This window comes from Nothobranchius furzeri, chromosome 10, assembly GCF_043380555.1.
Source record: "Nothobranchius furzeri strain GRZ-AD chromosome 10, NfurGRZ-RIMD1, whole genome shotgun sequence".
Taxonomy (NCBI): Eukaryota; Metazoa; Chordata; class Actinopteri; order Cyprinodontiformes; family Nothobranchiidae; genus Nothobranchius; species Nothobranchius furzeri.
The window spans coordinates 40,854,636-40,872,501 of NC_091750.1; the positions used below are offsets into that span (position 1 = coordinate 40,854,636).

The following is a 17,866-nucleotide window of genomic DNA, read 5'->3' on the forward strand; positions in this document are numbered from 1 at the left end:
AGTGAGGGAAAACTGGAGCATGAGATCGATAGGCGGATTGGTGCTGCATCTGCAGTGATGTGGGCGTTGTACCGGTCTGTCGTAGTGAAGAGAGCTGAGTCAGAAGGCGAAGTTCTCGATTTACCTGGCCAGGGAACGCCTTGGGATTCCCCCGGAGGAGCTGGCCCAAGTTGCTGGGGAGAGGGAAGTCTGAGCCTCTCGAATTAGGCTACTGCCCCAGTGACCCGACCCCAGATAGGTGGAGAAAATGGATAGATTTGCTGCTTTGTTTTCTTTGGCTGATGTTTTTACACCACAGTTTTATAAACTGATGAGTTGAGAACTGATGCTAGAAACCGGTTTACTTCTTATTTAACAGCTGTATTTGATGGGGTAATGTCAATTAACAACACAATACAAATATTGCAAATTAACTTCAGCCACAATACTAATAGTATTACTATAAATGTGACTGACTGGAACAGGGCCTAAATCTCAATATAACATCATCTTGCACCCACATTCCAGCAGACATCTTCTCTGAAACGTTGTCTTCTCACTCTAAGACAGATCAAGTCTCTGGAAGCCTCACAAGTCCAGCAGCAGGAAGCAGACCCATCATCAGCCTTTGCAGTAGGAGCAATCTGTGATTTTAAAAAGCTCTTTTTTTCTACAGAGGACAACCCCCACCCACACACCCCAATTCTGATTCAGTCCTTTGAAGGTCTAGTAATGACTGAATGGTGCAGTCTCCTTCAACTCGCGGTACCCCTGCTGGTTTGGCTCTGTGAAGAGACAGAGAGGCCAGTTAGGGCAAAGACTGATCTGTGGTTATAATACTCAGATTTAAAGAGGAAAGCAGTAAACAGCGAAGACAATATTTGTTTAAAATTTTCGATATACAGTGGGAAAACTTTCCAAACTAATTTTTCCATAAGTTCTCCTGAAGTAATCTCACCCAGAGAGCACAACTCAAGCAGCATCTCTCTTCTGGAGATTAGGCAATAATTTTCTGTACATCCCAAATGATGAAAGTGAAAACAGCAGCTAGGAGAATGCATTTGACAGTGTAGGCAAGTGTTTTGGTACCCAGACTCATATTTTCTTCCACCAGAGGCTTCTTCTCTCTGCAGTTCATCACTCTTCCCTGAGCTGCTCCCAGAATAGTCATGATATCCACCAGGTTTAACTTCCCTTCCTCCTTGGCCTCTCTCACTTCCTCTGCAAACTCCATCGCAGCTTCTTCACGCTCCTCTATTTCCTCTTGGGTCAGCATTGCATGTAAGCCCTGGCCTGCTGCACTACTGCCCACTTGTGGTGGTGCAAGAGAGCACAAAGCCCTCACCTGTCCATACGATTTCAGGTGAGCCACATTGGCTCTCAGAAACAGCAGGAGGACATTGAGGTCATTCAGTGGACATCCCAGCCTTTGGCGATTAAGGAGATCCAGAGCTGGGAGGACCTCATAGACAGAGATGAGGGCACTGTCCCAGACAAAGAGTCGGATAAGGTTAAAGAGGATGATGGGTCCCAGCAGGACGTAGATGGCACCGTTCACCATGCCAATCACCTGAAACACCAACTGACCAATGATCTTGCACTGAACAAGCTCTGGGATCCAGATCTGATCTCGCAGCATCCCTGTTCGGACAAAGCAGCTGAATTCATCCTGCAAGAAGGCTGAGAGGTGGAAGTAGACCAGGTAGAGGCAGGCAGATGTTATGAAGGTCAGGAGGAGAAAGCTTCGCAGAAAAAGCATGCTGACAAGAAAATAGGATTTTTGTTTGCACTGCAAGTATCTCTCCAGTAGGGGGTACTCAAAGTATCGCTTCCTCTTGGCCCTGCAGAGGAAGAAAGAAAACGAACATCAGAATGATGTTTAAACTCACACACCTAACCATCTGAGCTCCTCCACATTCTGTCACAGTCCTCTAATTCTAAGCTTAAGAGTCAGCTCACCATCTCACCAATTAGAACCTGGTTTAAGGCTTTATTCCAGACCCTAGTCCAATTCACAGATGTAGAAAAACTGTACAGGTAAGATAAAATGAGATGGGCACAATATAACACACTAGAGGCAATCATGAAAAACAGAAGATACAATAAATGACTGTGACTCCCTAATTTAAAATAGAAAATGACTTGTACCAGTGTTTCCACGTCTTTGACTGGTCACGTAATGCATTGACACATGCGTGGGTTAGATTTCAAACAATAACGATTTTAAAGGTGAGGTTTTCCTAAAAGACTTCAGAGTTTTGGCTGACAATTTAAACCTTTGGACAATATTTTTCTTTGGCTCAATTAAAATTCTCTACCAGAATGATTAAAAGTTTGTTCAAGTTGTGACAGGGCGAGTGTCACTGTGTGCCGATTCGTCATGCACCCTGGCTGCTTGGCCAAGGGGATGTCCTTTTGATTGACTGGTTAGGGTTAGGGTGACTCTCACCCGGGAGTCTGGGGATCGAATCCCGCTCAGGCCCTTGCTTCTCCACCTTGCCACACAGTGATTAATTTTAAGGTGTTGTTGGACACAGGAAGCATATGAAAGCATAAGCTGGTGCACATGTGGACAACATTGTTGGTACCCTTCGATCAATGAAAGAAAACCCCACAATGGTCACAGAAATAACTGAAACCTGACAAAATTAATAACAATTCTATGAAATTTAACCAATGAAAGTAAGACATGCTTTCAACTGTGCTTCCACAGAATTATTTAAATAATTGATGGAACAGGCCTGGACAAAAAGGATGGTACCCCTAGAAAAGACTGAAATAATGTGACAAAGGGACACGTTAACTCAAGGTGTGTCCACTAATTTGCATGACAGGTGTCTACAATCAGTCAGTGGGGCTCCAGGTATTTGCTGTGCTGTTTGGTGACATGGTGTGCACCACACTCAACATGGACCAGAATAAGCATGTTAAAGGTAAAAGCTATCAGACCATCTCCCAGCAGCTAGGTGTTCCTGTGACTACAGCTGCACTTATTATTCAGAAGTTTCAGATCCACGGGACTGTAGACAACCTCCCTGGACATGGCAGCAGGAGGAACATGGATGACAAATCAAAGACACGGATGACACGGAATGGTAACAAAGGAGCCCAGAAAAACTTCTAAAGTGATCCAAGGAGAACTTTAAGTTTAAGGAATGTCAGTGTCAGATGGCACCATCCGTCATTGTTTGAGCCAAGGTGGACTACATAGGAGATGACCAAGGAGGACACCATTGCTGAAAACAAATCATAGAAAAGCCAGACTGGAGTATGTCAAACTACATGCTGACAAGACACAAAGCTTCTGGGAGAATGTCCTCTGGACAGATGAGGCAAAGGTGTCACATCAGCTCTATGTTCATGGATGGAAAAAGGAAGCCTATCAAGGAAAGAACACTGTAACACTGCCCCTACTGTGAAACACGGAGGAGGCTCTGTCATGTTCTGGGCTGCTTTGCTGCATCTGCCACAGGGTGTCTTGAATCTGTGCAGGGTACAGTGAAATCTGCAGACCAATGGCAGCTGGTAAAATTATTTTTTGGTGGGGAGCATTTTAACAAGTGTTGTGCCGAAAAGAGCATGCCAGTCGAGATTTGTGTGACTTGTTATGGGAAGGTGCATATGAATAACAAGTTTTTTCAAAAAAATATGTGCTATTAACATGTTTCTTATCAATTTGCTTCCTTACAAAATGATGGCTTTGGGGCAGATAAATAAAAAAATTACAGTTTATTAAAAAAATCTTTAAAAATTTAGTCATTTCGAGTCACATTCACGTTTTTTTTTTGTAAACCCACACTTAAATTCAAGCAGGCAGAAAAAAAATAAAAATACATAAACATTAGTCTCTTACGTGTTTAAATAACACTTATCAAAAATGTAAATATTTAATCATTATGTCATCATATTTCTAGTCAAAAACCAAAGTTTTTAAGGAGAAACACGGATTAGAAAAGTGTTGACATTATGCATGCTTAAAAATAGACTCATTGCTCATTATTCTAATATTTAAGTCTTATTTATGCGGTTGTGATGACTGCGCTGAATTCAGATGCACTACCACATATCACCACCAGGAAACACCAAATCACCATTCTTAAGCGTCGCACCGACAGACCGGTAACAGCAAAATAGTTCCCAAAACGTGCTTAATATTTACCAATATATGAAATTCAGCATAATAAGCAATCAAATTAATTTCATGAAGTTAAAAGCACTAACTTAGTCTTACTTTTGCTGGTTTACGGTTGTAATAATCTGTGTTATAGTAAAAAAAAAATTCCACCATTTTACTTGCAGGAGAGAGTTCAGAAGTCTCTGGTACCACATTCTATCATTTCATGGTTCTTCATAATAACAAAACTCCACGAGGTGTACTCAGCTGCTCTACAACAGCACAGGACTGTACTGACATACATATAAATATATGAAAAAACTGTAGAGAATATTCGGTTCTGTCCTGACCTGAGCTGAGGCTCTGCCCTGCAGGTCTCCTGTACGTGTCTTCACAGGCGTTATACCCGCGACCAAAGGCTCTCTTATCCTTTGTATTGGAGCGGGGGATCCATCGTGAATACGCCAGTTAGCGTAGGTCTATGGTAGAGACTGCTGCGCTCAAAAGTAACAGGAAATGCATCACAAGATGATTCGGAAGTGTGGAAAGTGTACATAACATTTGGATTATACACAGCACTTGTTGTATGACGTTGAGATCGTTTAGTTTCATTTTCATGTTATATTTTTTAATTTTGTGATTCTTCTTATTCTTCTTCCTGTGAGACTGGTGGGGTGGCGCCCTAGCGCCCCCTATGGACGAGCTGCCACTGCTCAAGACTATTAAGGGATTCTAAAGAGAAATGTGTCAGAAAGCTTGGTCTCAGAGGCAGGTCATGGTTTTGCAACAGAACAACGACCCAAAACACATAGCTAAAGACACCCAAGGATGGCTAAAAGGAAGACTATTCTAAAGTGGCCTATGAGCCATGACCTCAATCCTATAGAGCTCCGGACGTCACGTGACTCTCAGAGCATAGACGCCATGTTGGCAGGCAACAAAGTTAAACAAAATGAACGGGATCGGCTTGGATTTTATTTCGTCTGAGTTTACTTCTCACTTTAAAACCGAAGAAATCGTTTTATATAGTCAGAAATGAAATAGATTAAACATCTCCGACCATTACCATGCCCCTGGGATACTTTTTTAAAAATGCCAGAAGCTGTTGGAGCGGACCTGGCCAGGGAGCGCCTTGGAATTTCCCTGGAGGAGCTGGCCCAAGTGGCTGGGGAGAGGGAAGTCTGGGCCTCTCGACTTAGGCTACTGCCCCCGCGACCTGACTCCAAATAAGCGGATGAAAATGGATGGATGGATGGACAAATAACAGATTTACACATAAGTAGTTTAAATAGAGTGCTGTGCTGTTTGAATGTATAAACTGAACACCAAGAGAAATCACTAGTCTGATTTTTTCCGTCAATAAAATAAACATGTCAGGCAGGAGCGTCTCAGGATCTGTCTGAGATCTGTCTCGGTGAGACAGATAATAGCAATCCAAAGTGCTTTTCATGTGTGATCTGACAATTGATCAACCATTGCTTAAAAATGAAATGCAGCTTAGCCGATTAATTGCTGTGATCATAAGACACGTAAACGGCAGCACGCAGAAATCACGAGGCAACGTTTTACGTGACTTTACTAGTTGCTATGAGTAATAAGACAGAAAAAGCCACGCCAAAATAAGTTTAGGAAGCCCACTAAGAATCGTAATAAAAGCATTTAAAATAAATACCATACACAGTTGAGGAAACGTACCTGATATGAAGTGGTCGCTGCATAAGCGAAAACCTTTACTCTCGGGATCCCACAGTTTCATTTTAGCCTGGTAACTAGCGCGTTTTATTACAGTGATCCAACGTTTGCGGGGTTCCAGATGTTGGGGAATCCTGTAGATGGCTCATTCCTTATGTCGTCCGCGTCTGTTCTGGCATCCTGGGGCACAACAGGAATCTACCATATTTCCCGTTTGATTGAGTTTTCTGACAATAACAAATAGCCCAGCTGCAGGCTACTGCCTGCCAAGATGGTGCCGTTTTGATTTGAACTGTTGCATGCCGGCAGAAGTGACGTCAACTCCCGGAGCTCTATTGAGCATCTTTGGAAGCAGGTGAAACATGTCGTCTGGAAAACCTGAAACAACTGGAGCAGTTTGCTCATGAGGAGAGGGCCAAAATACCTGCTGAGAGGTGCAGGAGTCTCTTTGTTACAGGGATTGTTTGATTGCAGTGATTTTCCTAAAAGGCTGTGCAACAAATGATTAAGTTAGGGGCACCATTAGGGTTGAGCCGGATAAAGCATTTTTGACGAGTACGAGCATAAAACGAGTAAAATTCGACAATATCTGTGTCCGTGCTGAAGGAAAGTCCTGACTGGGTAGCTGACTGGCTTCCCGCTCTGTGATTGACCAGTCGCAAAGAGCACCCGCCCCTCCCAGCATACAAAACCGCCTGAGTCTGCAGGGAGGAGCTGCTGTGCCCCACTCTCACACACAGACATTGACTGATCACTCCCTAGCTTTTGTTGCTTCAGTAGTCCCCAGGATTTCTTCAGCTCGCCCCTTTTTCAGTTTGTATGATGTTCAATGTTACTTGTTTCAGAACGCCTTGGACAAGACAGAGCTGAAAACGACTCGTGTCGCGTCGGTCACCGTCTCTGCTCTGGTCGGGTTCTCTCTCTCTCTCTCTCACTCTCTCTCTCTCTCTCTCTCTCTCTCTCTCTCTATCTCTCTCTCTCTCTCTCTCTCTCTCTCTCCATTAATGAAGGCGTGAAATACAACACAGGACTATTTGGTCAGTAGAACAATCTCTCTCTCTCACACACACACACACACACACACACACACACACACACACACACACACACACACAAACCTTAATAAACATTGTTTTGTTTAACTTTGTGTGGGAAAAAATGCCAAAAATGTAAGAAATTATCAGTTTGATCATAAAATAAAATAAAAAGTTGTGTCTTGTTCTAGTTCATATCTCCTACTGCATGAGTTCAGTTGCATTCATTCACGTTCTTAAATATTCCTGTTCTGAGTTTACTGAAAACTTGTTCTGAAATGGTTTCTTTACTGTTGTGATCAAAAACATTGAATCTCAATTCTTAGGCTGCTCTGTAGTTTTCAAATAAACAATGCATAAAGCAACTTCTGATCAATCCATATTAATTTCAGTCTCAAAATGATGTACCAAGTTAAACCACGCCCACTTCCGGGTTAGACTCCGCCCACCCCAAGTACAGATACAGATCATTTAGATGGTTGAACAAATACAGATAGTGGAGTACCCGCTCATCCCTGGGCACCATCCTCTTCGTCCAGGCTGGTTCCATGAGTTTATTCTTTTAAATAATTCCACTGAAGCATGGCTATAATGTCACGTCTGACTTTCATTGGTTAAATTTCATAGAATTTTTATTTATTAGTTTTGTCAGATTCAAGTTATTTCTGTGACTATTGTGGGTTTTTCTTTCATTGACCGAAGGGTACCAACAATTTTGTCCCCGTCTGTATGTAGCAGGGTCACAAAAGGTTCACCTCTGAAGCTCAGCCTGAAACGTCAGCGGGTTCTTCGTATTTTGGCGCATATCCAGAATGCTTTGAGCCAGTCGGACTGAGCGATTGTATGACTTGTCCAGTTCATCAATGATGAACAGCAAGTCTGAGCCCAGGGTGGGGGTGACGAGCCTGCGCCAGATCAGAGCCGGCAGGTACATCAGGATGGCCATGGCCAGAAGAGAGTATGGAAACATCTAAAATGACCAGGAATAGCAAAAGGTCACAAGAGGAATGTCTAAACATGAAGCAGAATAACATTCATGGGCAAAAAATATTTAGTCAGACTCCAGTTGTGTAAGTGTAACCCTCAGGTGTCATTGTTGTCTATTTTAGCGTTGTTTGTGCGTATGGTACAACATGTTGTCCCATAGCCTCTCTCTGGACAAATTTTTTAATTGAATGTGAAATTTTGAAAAGGGAACATGAAAACAAAAACACTATATGCTTGTGACCTTAGAGGACCAAAACGTCCACTCTTAAAAATATGAATGCATTCATATATTTTTTTCTTTTTATCATAGATCTGTTAGACAACTTCAGTCCTGCTCAAACATATAGAAACCTTCATCATTTGGAGGCTTTTAACCCTTCAAATGCCAGTGTGATTACTCAAAGTCATTGCTGTAATTTAAGGAAAATGATTAAAATTTTATGATAAATCAGTCTTGGTTATGTTACAAAATATCTGAAATATTAAACCTTTTGCATGAATAGTTTTTGTGTAGCAACAGATTGACCTTAACAGACAAAAGCAACCATTGACTTCCATTCAAATCAGTTTTTGATCCAGTAACATCTACAATAAACACTCATGCTTTCTGTGATGTTAGGGTTTCATTTAGGAGAAAAGTAGTAAAATTAATTATTTTTACTGTTCACCACCAAATTTAGTCATTTCTCCATATATGGCCCAGGCGAGACACTCTACACATTTCTTTACATCTGCTGTTTGTACTGAAGTCAAACGGTCATCCTGACCTCTGATAAGTAAACAAATGTTACTGAACTTCAAAGTGTAGAAAACAAAAACATTTAGTATATTTATGCACCTGCCTGAGCCCAGGCACCATCAAACACTTTGTTTGATTACCTGGTCAATTTTTGGCCTCAATAATCACAAGAGGGTGGTAATTTTTGAATCTGTTGCTATTGATGCAAAAAATTTAGTATTTCAGATATATCATAACATAGCCAAGACTGATTTATAATAAATGTCTCAGGAAGAAAAAATTGTTGTTTTTGTTTGGGAAATAACTAATTTTGTGTGTTTTTTCTTTCATTAATGACAGCTATGACTTTGAGTATTCAAACTGGCATTTGAAGGGTTAAAACCCTCAAAATGATAGAAGTTTTTATAGGTTTGAGCAGGACTGAAGTTGTCTACCAGATCTATGAAAAAAAATGTAATGCATTAATTTTTTTAATAGCCACTTCCTGGTGGATGTTTTTGTCCGCTAAGGTAAATTAAAGTGAAGCTTGAGTGTGAAAAAGATGAAAGGCTTGTAATTTTCATCATAGGTATACCTCAACTACAAGAGGGCCTGGTACCCCATACTCCCGGAGTACCCCCCACAGGGACCCCTGGGGGACACGGTCGAACTCCTTCTCCAAATCGATAAAACACATTTATATTGGTTGGGTGAACTCCCATGCACCTTCCAGGATGCCCGTATGGGTAAAGAGCTAGTCGAGGGTTCCACAGCCAGGACGAAAACCACATTGTTCCTTCTGAATCCGAGGTTCCACAATCCGCTGGACCCTCCTCTCCAGAACCCCAGAGTAGACCTTACCAGGGAGTCTCAGGAGTGTGATCCCCTGTAGTTGGAACACACTCTGTGACCCCGGTCTGCCAGTCCAGTGGAACTGCCCCCGATGCCCTCGCAATACTTGGTCAACCAACACAGCCCCACAACATCCAGAGCCTTGAGGAACTCCAGATGGATCTCATCCACCCCCGGGGCCTTGACACTGAGGAGCTTTATGACCACCTCAGTTACCTTGGCCCCAGAGATCAGAGAGTCTAACCCAAAGTCCCTAGACTCTACTTCCTCACTGGAATATGTGTCCGTGGCATTGAGGAGGTCTTCGAAGTATTCTGTCCATTGAGCCACAACATCCCGAGTAGAGGTCAGCAGCACATTGTCACCATTGTAAACAGTGATGGTAGTGCACTGCTTTCCCCCCTGAGATGCTGGATGGTGGACCAGGATCTCCTCAAAGCCACTCGGAAGTCTTGCTCCATGGTCTCACCGAACTCTTCCCATGCCTTAGGTTTTGCCTCCGCGACCACCCGAGCCGCATTCTGCTTGGACTGCCAGTAACTATCGGCTGCCTCTGGAGTTCCACAGGCCAAAAAAACCCAATGGGATTCGTTCATCAGCTTTGCTACATCCTTAACTGCTGGGGTCCACCAGTGGGTTCGAGAGTTGCCACCACGACAGGCACCAACAACCCTGCAGCTGCAGCTGCGGTCAGCCACTTCAGCTTAATGTTAAGAGGTAACTTGTTCCAGGGGGATGGTGTCAAATCAGAAAATGCCCTATCCACACATGTCCTGGACCTGGAGTGAGGCACAGTCAACAGGAACTGATCTGTAGAGCGCAGTGACCTTGACAGTACATGTCTTTAAAACAGATCCTCAAGGTATGGAGGGACACTGTCCTGAAAAATCTGATGCAACTCATGAACATGACCACGGAAGATGGAGCCCAGTGGGAGCAAATAAATGGCAAATAGGAGTGGACCAAGAGTTAAGCCCTGTGGAACACCCCCAATGCACCAGGTAATGGCCAGTTGACAGCTCCGCCCCTCTCTTCACCCGAGTGTCCAAGACATGCGGCCGCAGATCAGATGAAACAACTACAAAGTCAATCGTCAACCTATGGTCTAAGGTATCCTGGTGCCAAGAGCACATATGGGCACAAAATCTTTAGCATCCTCCCTAATGCGATTTCTTCTTCCTCAGTAAGTGAGGCAGCATCAGAGGTGACTGCAGAGCCTCATCTGTGCTTGAACCGTTTTGATCCAGTTGAGCTTTCAGAGTTATCAAAAATATTAGCTTCATCTAAACCTTCATTTTGCATTTTGGATCCAATCCCAACCAAATTATTTAAAGAAGCATCTCCTTTGGTTACTGCCACCATTCTAGATATAATCAATCAATCCTTAGTAAATGGATATGTACTACAGGATTTTAAGTTTGCTGTAATCAAACCTTCACTTAAGAAGCCTTCTCTGGATCCAGATGACCCAATGAATTATAGACCAATATCTAACCTTCCATTTTTATCCAAAGTCCTTGAGACAATAGTGGCCATCCAAGTATGTGAGCATTTAAACACTAATGCTCTGTTTGGGGAATTTCAGTCTGCTTTTAGAGAGTATCACAGCACTGAAACTGCGTTAGTGAGAGTTACAAATGATATTCTCATGGCTTCAGATAAGAATCTTGTGTCTGTTCTAGTCTTGTTAGACCTCAGTGCTGCCTTTGACACAGTTGATCACAATGATCTTTTAGAAAGACTTGAACATGTTGTAGGGATCAAAGGAACAGTGCTAGGCTGGTTTAAATCCTACCTGTCTGACAGATTTCATTTTGTAAATGTACATGACAAATCGTCTTCATACTCAAGGGTTACTTGTGGAGTACCACAGGGTTCAGTGCTTGGACCAATTCTTTTTAATATGTATATGCTCCCAATTGGTAAAATCATTAGACAGCATGGGCTTAACTTCCACTGTTATGCTGATGATACTCAGTTATATTTATCCATTAACCCTGATGAACCTAATCGGTTGGGTAGATTACAGGCTTGTCTTGAGGACATAAAAACATGGATGACTCTAAACTTTTTGCTTTTAAATCAAGACAAGACGGAAGTTCTCATATTTGGCCCAGAAATCCAGAAAAGGAAATTGCTTAGTCAATCACCTGACCTGAATGGCATTACATTAATCTCCGAGAACAAAGTAAGGAACCTTGGTGTTATCTTTGACCAGGACTTGTCATTCAAATTCCAGGTTAAACAGGTTTGTCGGATTTCATTTTTACAGCTTTGGAATATTGCTAAGGTTAGAAGCATCCTTTCCAGGAGTGATGCTGAAAAACTAGTTCATGCATTTATTACATCAAGACTGGATTACTGTAATTCATTACTCTCAGGAAGTCCACAGAATGTTGTTAAAGGTCTTCAGCTTGTCCAAAATGCTGCAGCTAGAGTTCTGATGAGAATTAAAAAGAGAGATCATATCTCTCCTGTCTTAGCTTTCCTACATTGGCTACCTGTTAAATTCAGAATAGATTTTAAGATCCTTCTCACATATAAATCTCTTAATAATCAAGCTCCATCATACATCAGTGATCTGATTGTTCCATACGTTCCTAACCGAGCACTTCGCTCTCAGACTGCAGGTTTACTGGTGGTTCCCAGAATATCTAAAATTAGGATGGGAGTCAGATCTTTTAGTTATCAGGCTCCTCTCCTGTGGAACCAGCTCCCAGCTTTAGTCCGTGAGGCAGACACCTTGTCTACTTTTAAGACCAGGCTTAAAACATTTTTATTTGATAGGGCCTATGGTTAAAATCTGATGTTAGCCTAAATCTGGACAAGTGGGGGAGTAGAGGGAGGTGGAGTGTACAGTCGGTAAAGACGGCTCTCCCTTGCCCTTCCTCCAACATGCCTCCATCTAAATAGGATAGATTATCCTGAGTTATCTCTGTAGTTATGCTGCTATAGGCTTAGACTGCTGGATGATTCACTGACCACTTTTCACACTCTACTACTTTCTTCTACAATCTGCTCTTTAACTGTATTATTTTCTGCTATTTCAGCTGTTAACTTTATTTTGTCTCTAAGTGTTTTTCTCCCCAGAAGAAGCTACAATGATGTTCTGCTGAGCTGTGGTGGCCTCATGGAGGGGGCCATTGTCTAGCACACTGCTGCTATCCACTTAAACATTCTCCCTCTCCTGATAATAACTTTTTGCTTTCCTTGACGTTGGATGTGCTACTGCTAGTTTATCCGTTTAATTATAGATCCACTAGGATAAATACAATAAAGTTTATCTCTCACCAAATAGAATATTTACTAAGAAATCACAATACAACTATAGACACATTACTTTGTTGTGTGTGTGTGTGTGTGTGTGTGTGTGTGTGTGTGTGTGTGTGTGTGTGTGTGTGTGTGTGTGTGTGTGTGTGTGTGTGTGTGTGTGTGTGTGTGTGTGTGTGTGTGTGTGTGTGTGTGTGTGTGTGTGTGTGCCTGCTCTGTCTTCTCGATCCCCAGTGAGTCGTGGAGGATGGCTGCTTATACTGAGCCAGGATTCTCTGGAGGTTTCTACCTGTTAAAAGGGAGTTTTCCTCTCCACTGTCGCTTTATGCTTGCTTAGTATGAGGATTGCTGTATAGTCACTGACACTAGTCAGTGACTTGATGCAATTTGCTGGATTCGTTATATAGGAAACATTATTTCTGATTGGCTTAATGAACTGACCTGAATTGGAATGTTTATTATGTGAAGTGTATTGAGACGACTCTTGTCGTGATTTGGCGCTATATAAATAAACTTGAATTGAATTGAATGGACACCTTTATGCTTGAACATGGTGTTCGTTTTGGAAAATCCATGACTAGTACTGAAGTCCAGTAACAAAACACTGCTCATATGCAGATAGGGGGGGCCATTTCTACCAACCACACTTCTCCAGGTCTCACTGTCATTGCCCACATGACCGTTATAGTCCCCCTGCAGAACAAGGAAGTTACTTGAAGGAGCACTCTCCAGAATCTCCTACAAGCGCTTAAAAAAGGGCAGGTAGTATCAATTGCAGTTTGTCACATAAGCACAAACCACAGTCAGGACCCATCCCCCCACATGAAGGTGGAGGGAGGCTACCCTCTAATTAACTGGGGTAAAACCCAATGTATAGGCACCAATTTGGGGGGCAACAAGTATGCCCACCCTTGCTTGGCGCCTCTCAGTGGGAGCAACTCCAGAGTGGTAGAAAATCCATCTCCTCTCGAGCAAACTGGTACCAGAACCAGAGCCATTCGTTGCGGTGAGTCCAACTCTATCTAGGCGGAACCTCTCAACCTCACACACCAACTCCTTCCCCACCAGAGAGGTGACATTCCACGAACGGAGAGCTAGCTTTTGTAGCCGAGGATCAGACCGCCAAGGCCCCTGCCTTAGGCACCACCTTATGCTAATGGCAGTGGAAATTAGGTGTTTCGTCAATAACAAAAGTCCATCTCAATACTTTGTTATACACCCTCTATTGGTAATGACAGATGTTACGACCAAGGGTCGCAAGTTGTTTTATTCAGGGAGTTGCTTTGTGTGTTCATAATGTTTCTTAGTGCAGGTGCCCACATCTGATTGGTGAACCAATGGCCTGGGGAGTGTCCTGATTGGATAATTGATGGGAGCAGACCTTTAAGAGGGATGTCAACACCACCTGCAGCTGATTCTCATTCTCTACTCATCCCAACCTGCCACCATCCACTTAGTGTCCTGTGTAGAGTGCTGTGTAAAGACCTGTTGTTATACTTGAGGAAAGTAGGGGTGAACCTGCCATTTAATTTCTCCATTCAGTTTTTTCCTGTGTTTGTAATCAGGGAGGTAAGTTTGGTTGTATTTATTTTTATTTAATTTGTAGGTAAGATGATTATTTAAGTTAGGGGTATTTTTGTTTGTTATTTTGGCCTTTGGTTCACCCTGAGTTATATTTATTCTCCCTCGCCTTCAGTTAATATAGAACTTGTAAATAAAAATCATTGTAGATAAGTCAAACTGTGGTGTGGTACTTGGGATCTGTGGCAATGTGGGAATCCACCTTCATGTTATGGCCTGGCCCCTCCAAGATGGGTTGTAAACACAGAGATCAAATCATTTTCTGTAAGTCTTCATAAGGCGCTTGTATACTTGCTGGTATTTTTGGCCCATTCCTCCTTGCAGATCTCCCCTAGAACAGTGATGTTTTGGGGCTGTCGCTGGTCAAAACGGACTTTCAACTGCCTCCAAAGACGTATTATAGGCTTGAGATCTGGAAACTGGCAATCCAGTTTTGTGTGAAACCCTTGTGAAGACTTGGAGAAAACATTTGACTTCTGTCATTACCAGCAAAGTGTTAATAACAAAGTATTGATATGGACTTTCGTTTTTGACCAAAAACTTTTTTTTCACTATAATTAGCAGAAGGTTCTTCAGACATTGTGATTGTCTGCAATATTTTTTCTCATTTTGTCTCTCTTAGTTGAGGTATATCAAGCCTGAAAATTACAGGCCTCTCATCTTTTTAAGTGGGACAACTTGCACAAGTGGAGGCTGACTAAATAGTTTTGCCCCATTGTAGATACGTGCAGCGGAGTAACACAAGCTAACCCTAAACCTAAAGTTAGCACCAAAGAAAACAACCTTCCTATATTGTCCTGTACAAGGTTGAACTCACCTGAATATTACACAAAAGGTTTCAGAGAAGAATCTGTTCATCAATTAATTGACATTTCTGACTAGCGTTTGGCAAGAAAAAAGATTTTATCATTTGTTCAGTCCACAGAAGCCCCAGTTCAAACCTCTAAACTCACCTTATGCACCCAAAGAGAGCGCTCTTCAAAGTTCCCATCACTGTCGAACTCATGATGCATCAGAGTGTCCCAGCAGTACATGTCCACATAGCTGGCCTGTTTGGCTGTGAAGTTGCTGGGAGTGAAACAGCTGATCTGAGGTCCTGCAAATAAACAAATCTGTAACCTCCTCTGCAAACATGACAGCTGCTCAGCACAATTTACTTAGATTTAGCTTAGAAACATTCAGCTGGTACTTGGAATTCCTTACACATAAAAATACACAATGCTGAGCTGTGGAGGCTCATTCATCAACACAGATCCCTCCTCATGTTTGGCTTTTTCTCTTTGTGGTCCCAAACTGGTATTTAAAATACTGCAAGACTCTATTTTAGGTTTAGTTTCTCTCTCTCTAAATGTAGTTTCCCTTGATGTTCCCACATATGGTTCCACCACTTGGACCCACTCTGCACCAGCTGCCCCACCCTTAATTGGAGGGTTGGGATGGGGCACACCCACGGTGAGTTCCACAAGCTTCAGAGTTCTTAGACGGGTTTTATGGTTAGCAGCTCAGCTCTAAAAATGACAGCCTCTAATTTCCTATCAGGTTAGGGTTCTTCCTGTCAGCTGACCTTGATATTAACTGGTCTAATTCTCATACAGGCTTGTTGTGTGTTCAGGTAAACTGTAAGATGCTTCATCACAGAGCAACAACTGTCCTATAGTTATATCTGTGGTTATAATGGAGTAGAAACACCCCAGGTTTAGAACAGTCACCATGTTGAGGTACAGCTTTCCGTTTTATATCAGGCTTCACTGACTGAACACAACAAACCAGGCATGCTAGGATCTTCTTCTTCACGTTAGTCGTCACAGGTCCACGTGAGCTAAACTCCGTAAACGTACAGATATCAACTCCCAAAAGGAGAATCTGGTGCAAAAGTCCAGCTCAGACTGAGAGACCATCTAAAGCAGTTTTTCTCAACCCTAGTCCTCAGTGCCCCCAGACCAGAACTACAGTACAGCAGGTGGATAGGAAACACAGGAGCTGCTGAAAAGCAGCAGGGAAAAGTTCATAAACCAGCTCAGAGGTGGAGGATGGCTCACCGAGGGAGATCTCACGAGCAAACGCCATGCACACCAGCATCAGTGGGAGGCCCACAGAGACATACTTGATGACCTTATCTAAAGGAAGCTCCAGCTCCAGGTGTTTTGTCCGCTGTATCCCTGAACTGTCCTGCAGCAGGGCATCAGATAGCATGGCCTTGGCCGCAGCCTGGGCGATGGACATGGTGGAACCTGCATTTGGTCCAGAAGAGAGGGAAACATGATACTCGGTTAGACTCACATCCAGAATATTCCTTATTTCCACTCAGTGTTCATAACAGATTAAATTAATCAGCGGATGAAGACAAAAACAGTTTTACCTTAAACCTGTCAGAGTGGTGTGTCTGGAACCTTAGTGTGTAGAGGCCAAAGTCCGTCTAAACGTCTGCTGAAACTTGGAAAGCTCCTTAAATACGCAGGGAGGGGTTGGATCTAAAGTGGACCAGACCTGACTCTAATTACAGAGAGGACATCTGGGATCATGTAGGCACCAGGGAGTATCTCAGGGTGTGTGTGTGTGTGTGTGTGTGTGTGTGTGTGTGTGTGTGTGTGTGTGTGTGTGTGTGTGTGTGTGTGTGTGTGTGTGTGTGTGTGTGTGTGTGTGTGTGTGTGTGTGTGTGTGTGTGTGTGTGTGTGTGTGTGTGTGTGTGTGGCCTGCCAGGGGCTCTTCCACCCTCTGTAATTCTGACTCTGGAAGATCCGTGGAGCGAACAGGCAGACGTGATTCGGACCGCTCCAACACTAAGTCAGGTTTCAGAAACCTCTGATGACTTGAACTGGAACCCACCATGACACAAGGCATGTGGATGAATAAGGTGGACTTCTCCCACGCTACACCCCCGTCTTTTCAGCCGCTCCAGCTTCCCTTCCCATCGAGGTCAAACTGTGACATTTGGGACAAGTTAGCCCCAGACATACTGCTGCGCTCTTGTTCCATCCTGTTCTGAACAGACTGCTGAGATCTTGCAAGCATGGTCTACTGGTTGTTTCATGTGCATGTCCTGGAGGTCGCCCTGTGGCAGTTCCTAATCCAGAGTCTGCACGTGTCCCAGATGAAGACCCGCAACAACTTTCTGCTCCCAAGCTCCTACGTGGGTCCTGGTCTCCAGAGTCACTTTGTGATTTTCGGTCTCTGGAGTCTCCTCCTTCCAAGTCATAGTCCCCTGTCCCTCCACTTCCTGGGTTCCCGTCTCCCAACCTCCTGCACCATGGTTTCTCATCTCCTGGGTTCAGGCTCCTGTGCCAGCCTCCATGGTCCATGGTGAGTTTTGACTTCCTCCTGAGTCTAGCTTCCTTTCTCTGCTCTGCCAGTCGCCTCCAGAGGGCTTTTTGAAATGACTTGTTTCACAATTCCTTAAAACACAGACTGACTGGAAACAGACAAGGTGTTTATAGAGGCAGTGAAGACCAACATGGAGAACAAAAACAGTTAAACTGTAGATGAACAACTAACAGATTAGGTAACTCACTCGTTAATGAACCAAAAGAAAACAGATGCATAAGGACTTTCCTCTCTCTGTGTTTACTCTGTTTTAGAAACGGTGACTGGTCCGTTAGGGTGTGACCTCCCACCCCACCCCCCCACCCACCCGCTGCTGCC

General features: G+C 43.3%; 1 protein-coding gene across 3 annotated transcripts; it reads right to left on the minus strand.

Annotated features, from left to right (window-relative positions):
• Positions 1-339: 339 nt before the first annotated feature.
• LOC139061471 (pannexin-3-like) lies at positions 340-17,825 on the minus strand. 3 transcript variants are annotated; one of them, XM_015960185.3, is made up of 6 exons: positions 16,587-17,825; positions 16,267-16,458; positions 15,181-15,323; positions 7,575-7,789; positions 938-1,820; positions 340-764 (listed from the first exon to the last, which is right to left on the minus strand). In XM_015960185.3, the coding sequence occupies exons 2-5, from the start codon at positions 16,448-16,450 to the stop codon at positions 977-979; spliced, it is 1,386 nt and encodes a 461-aa protein (XP_015815671.1). In that variant the 5' UTR covers positions 16,451-16,458; positions 16,587-17,825; the 3' UTR covers positions 340-764; positions 938-976. The 3 variants fall into 3 exon arrangements, with proteins under 3 accessions (XP_015815671.1, XP_015815672.1, XP_015815670.1); XM_015960186.3 differs by having other exon boundaries at positions 1,069-1,820; positions 16,587-17,824; XM_015960184.3 differs by having other exon boundaries at positions 340-1,820.
• Positions 17,826-17,866: the final 41 nt, after the last annotated feature.

Coding starts and splice junctions, on each gene's coding strand:
- LOC139061471 (XM_015960185.3), bottom strand. CDS start 16,450: ATGTCCATCGCCCAGGCTGCGGCCAAGGCCATGCTATCTGATGCCCTG. Junction 7,790..15,180: donor GCTCTCTTTGGGTGCATAAG/GTGAGTTTAGAG, acceptor TGGTCATTTTAG/ATGTTTCCATACTCTCTTCT. Junction 1,821..7,574: donor TTTCAGGCTGAGCTTCAGAG/GTGAACCTTTTG, acceptor CTTCCTCTGCAG/GGCCAAGAGGAAGCGATACT.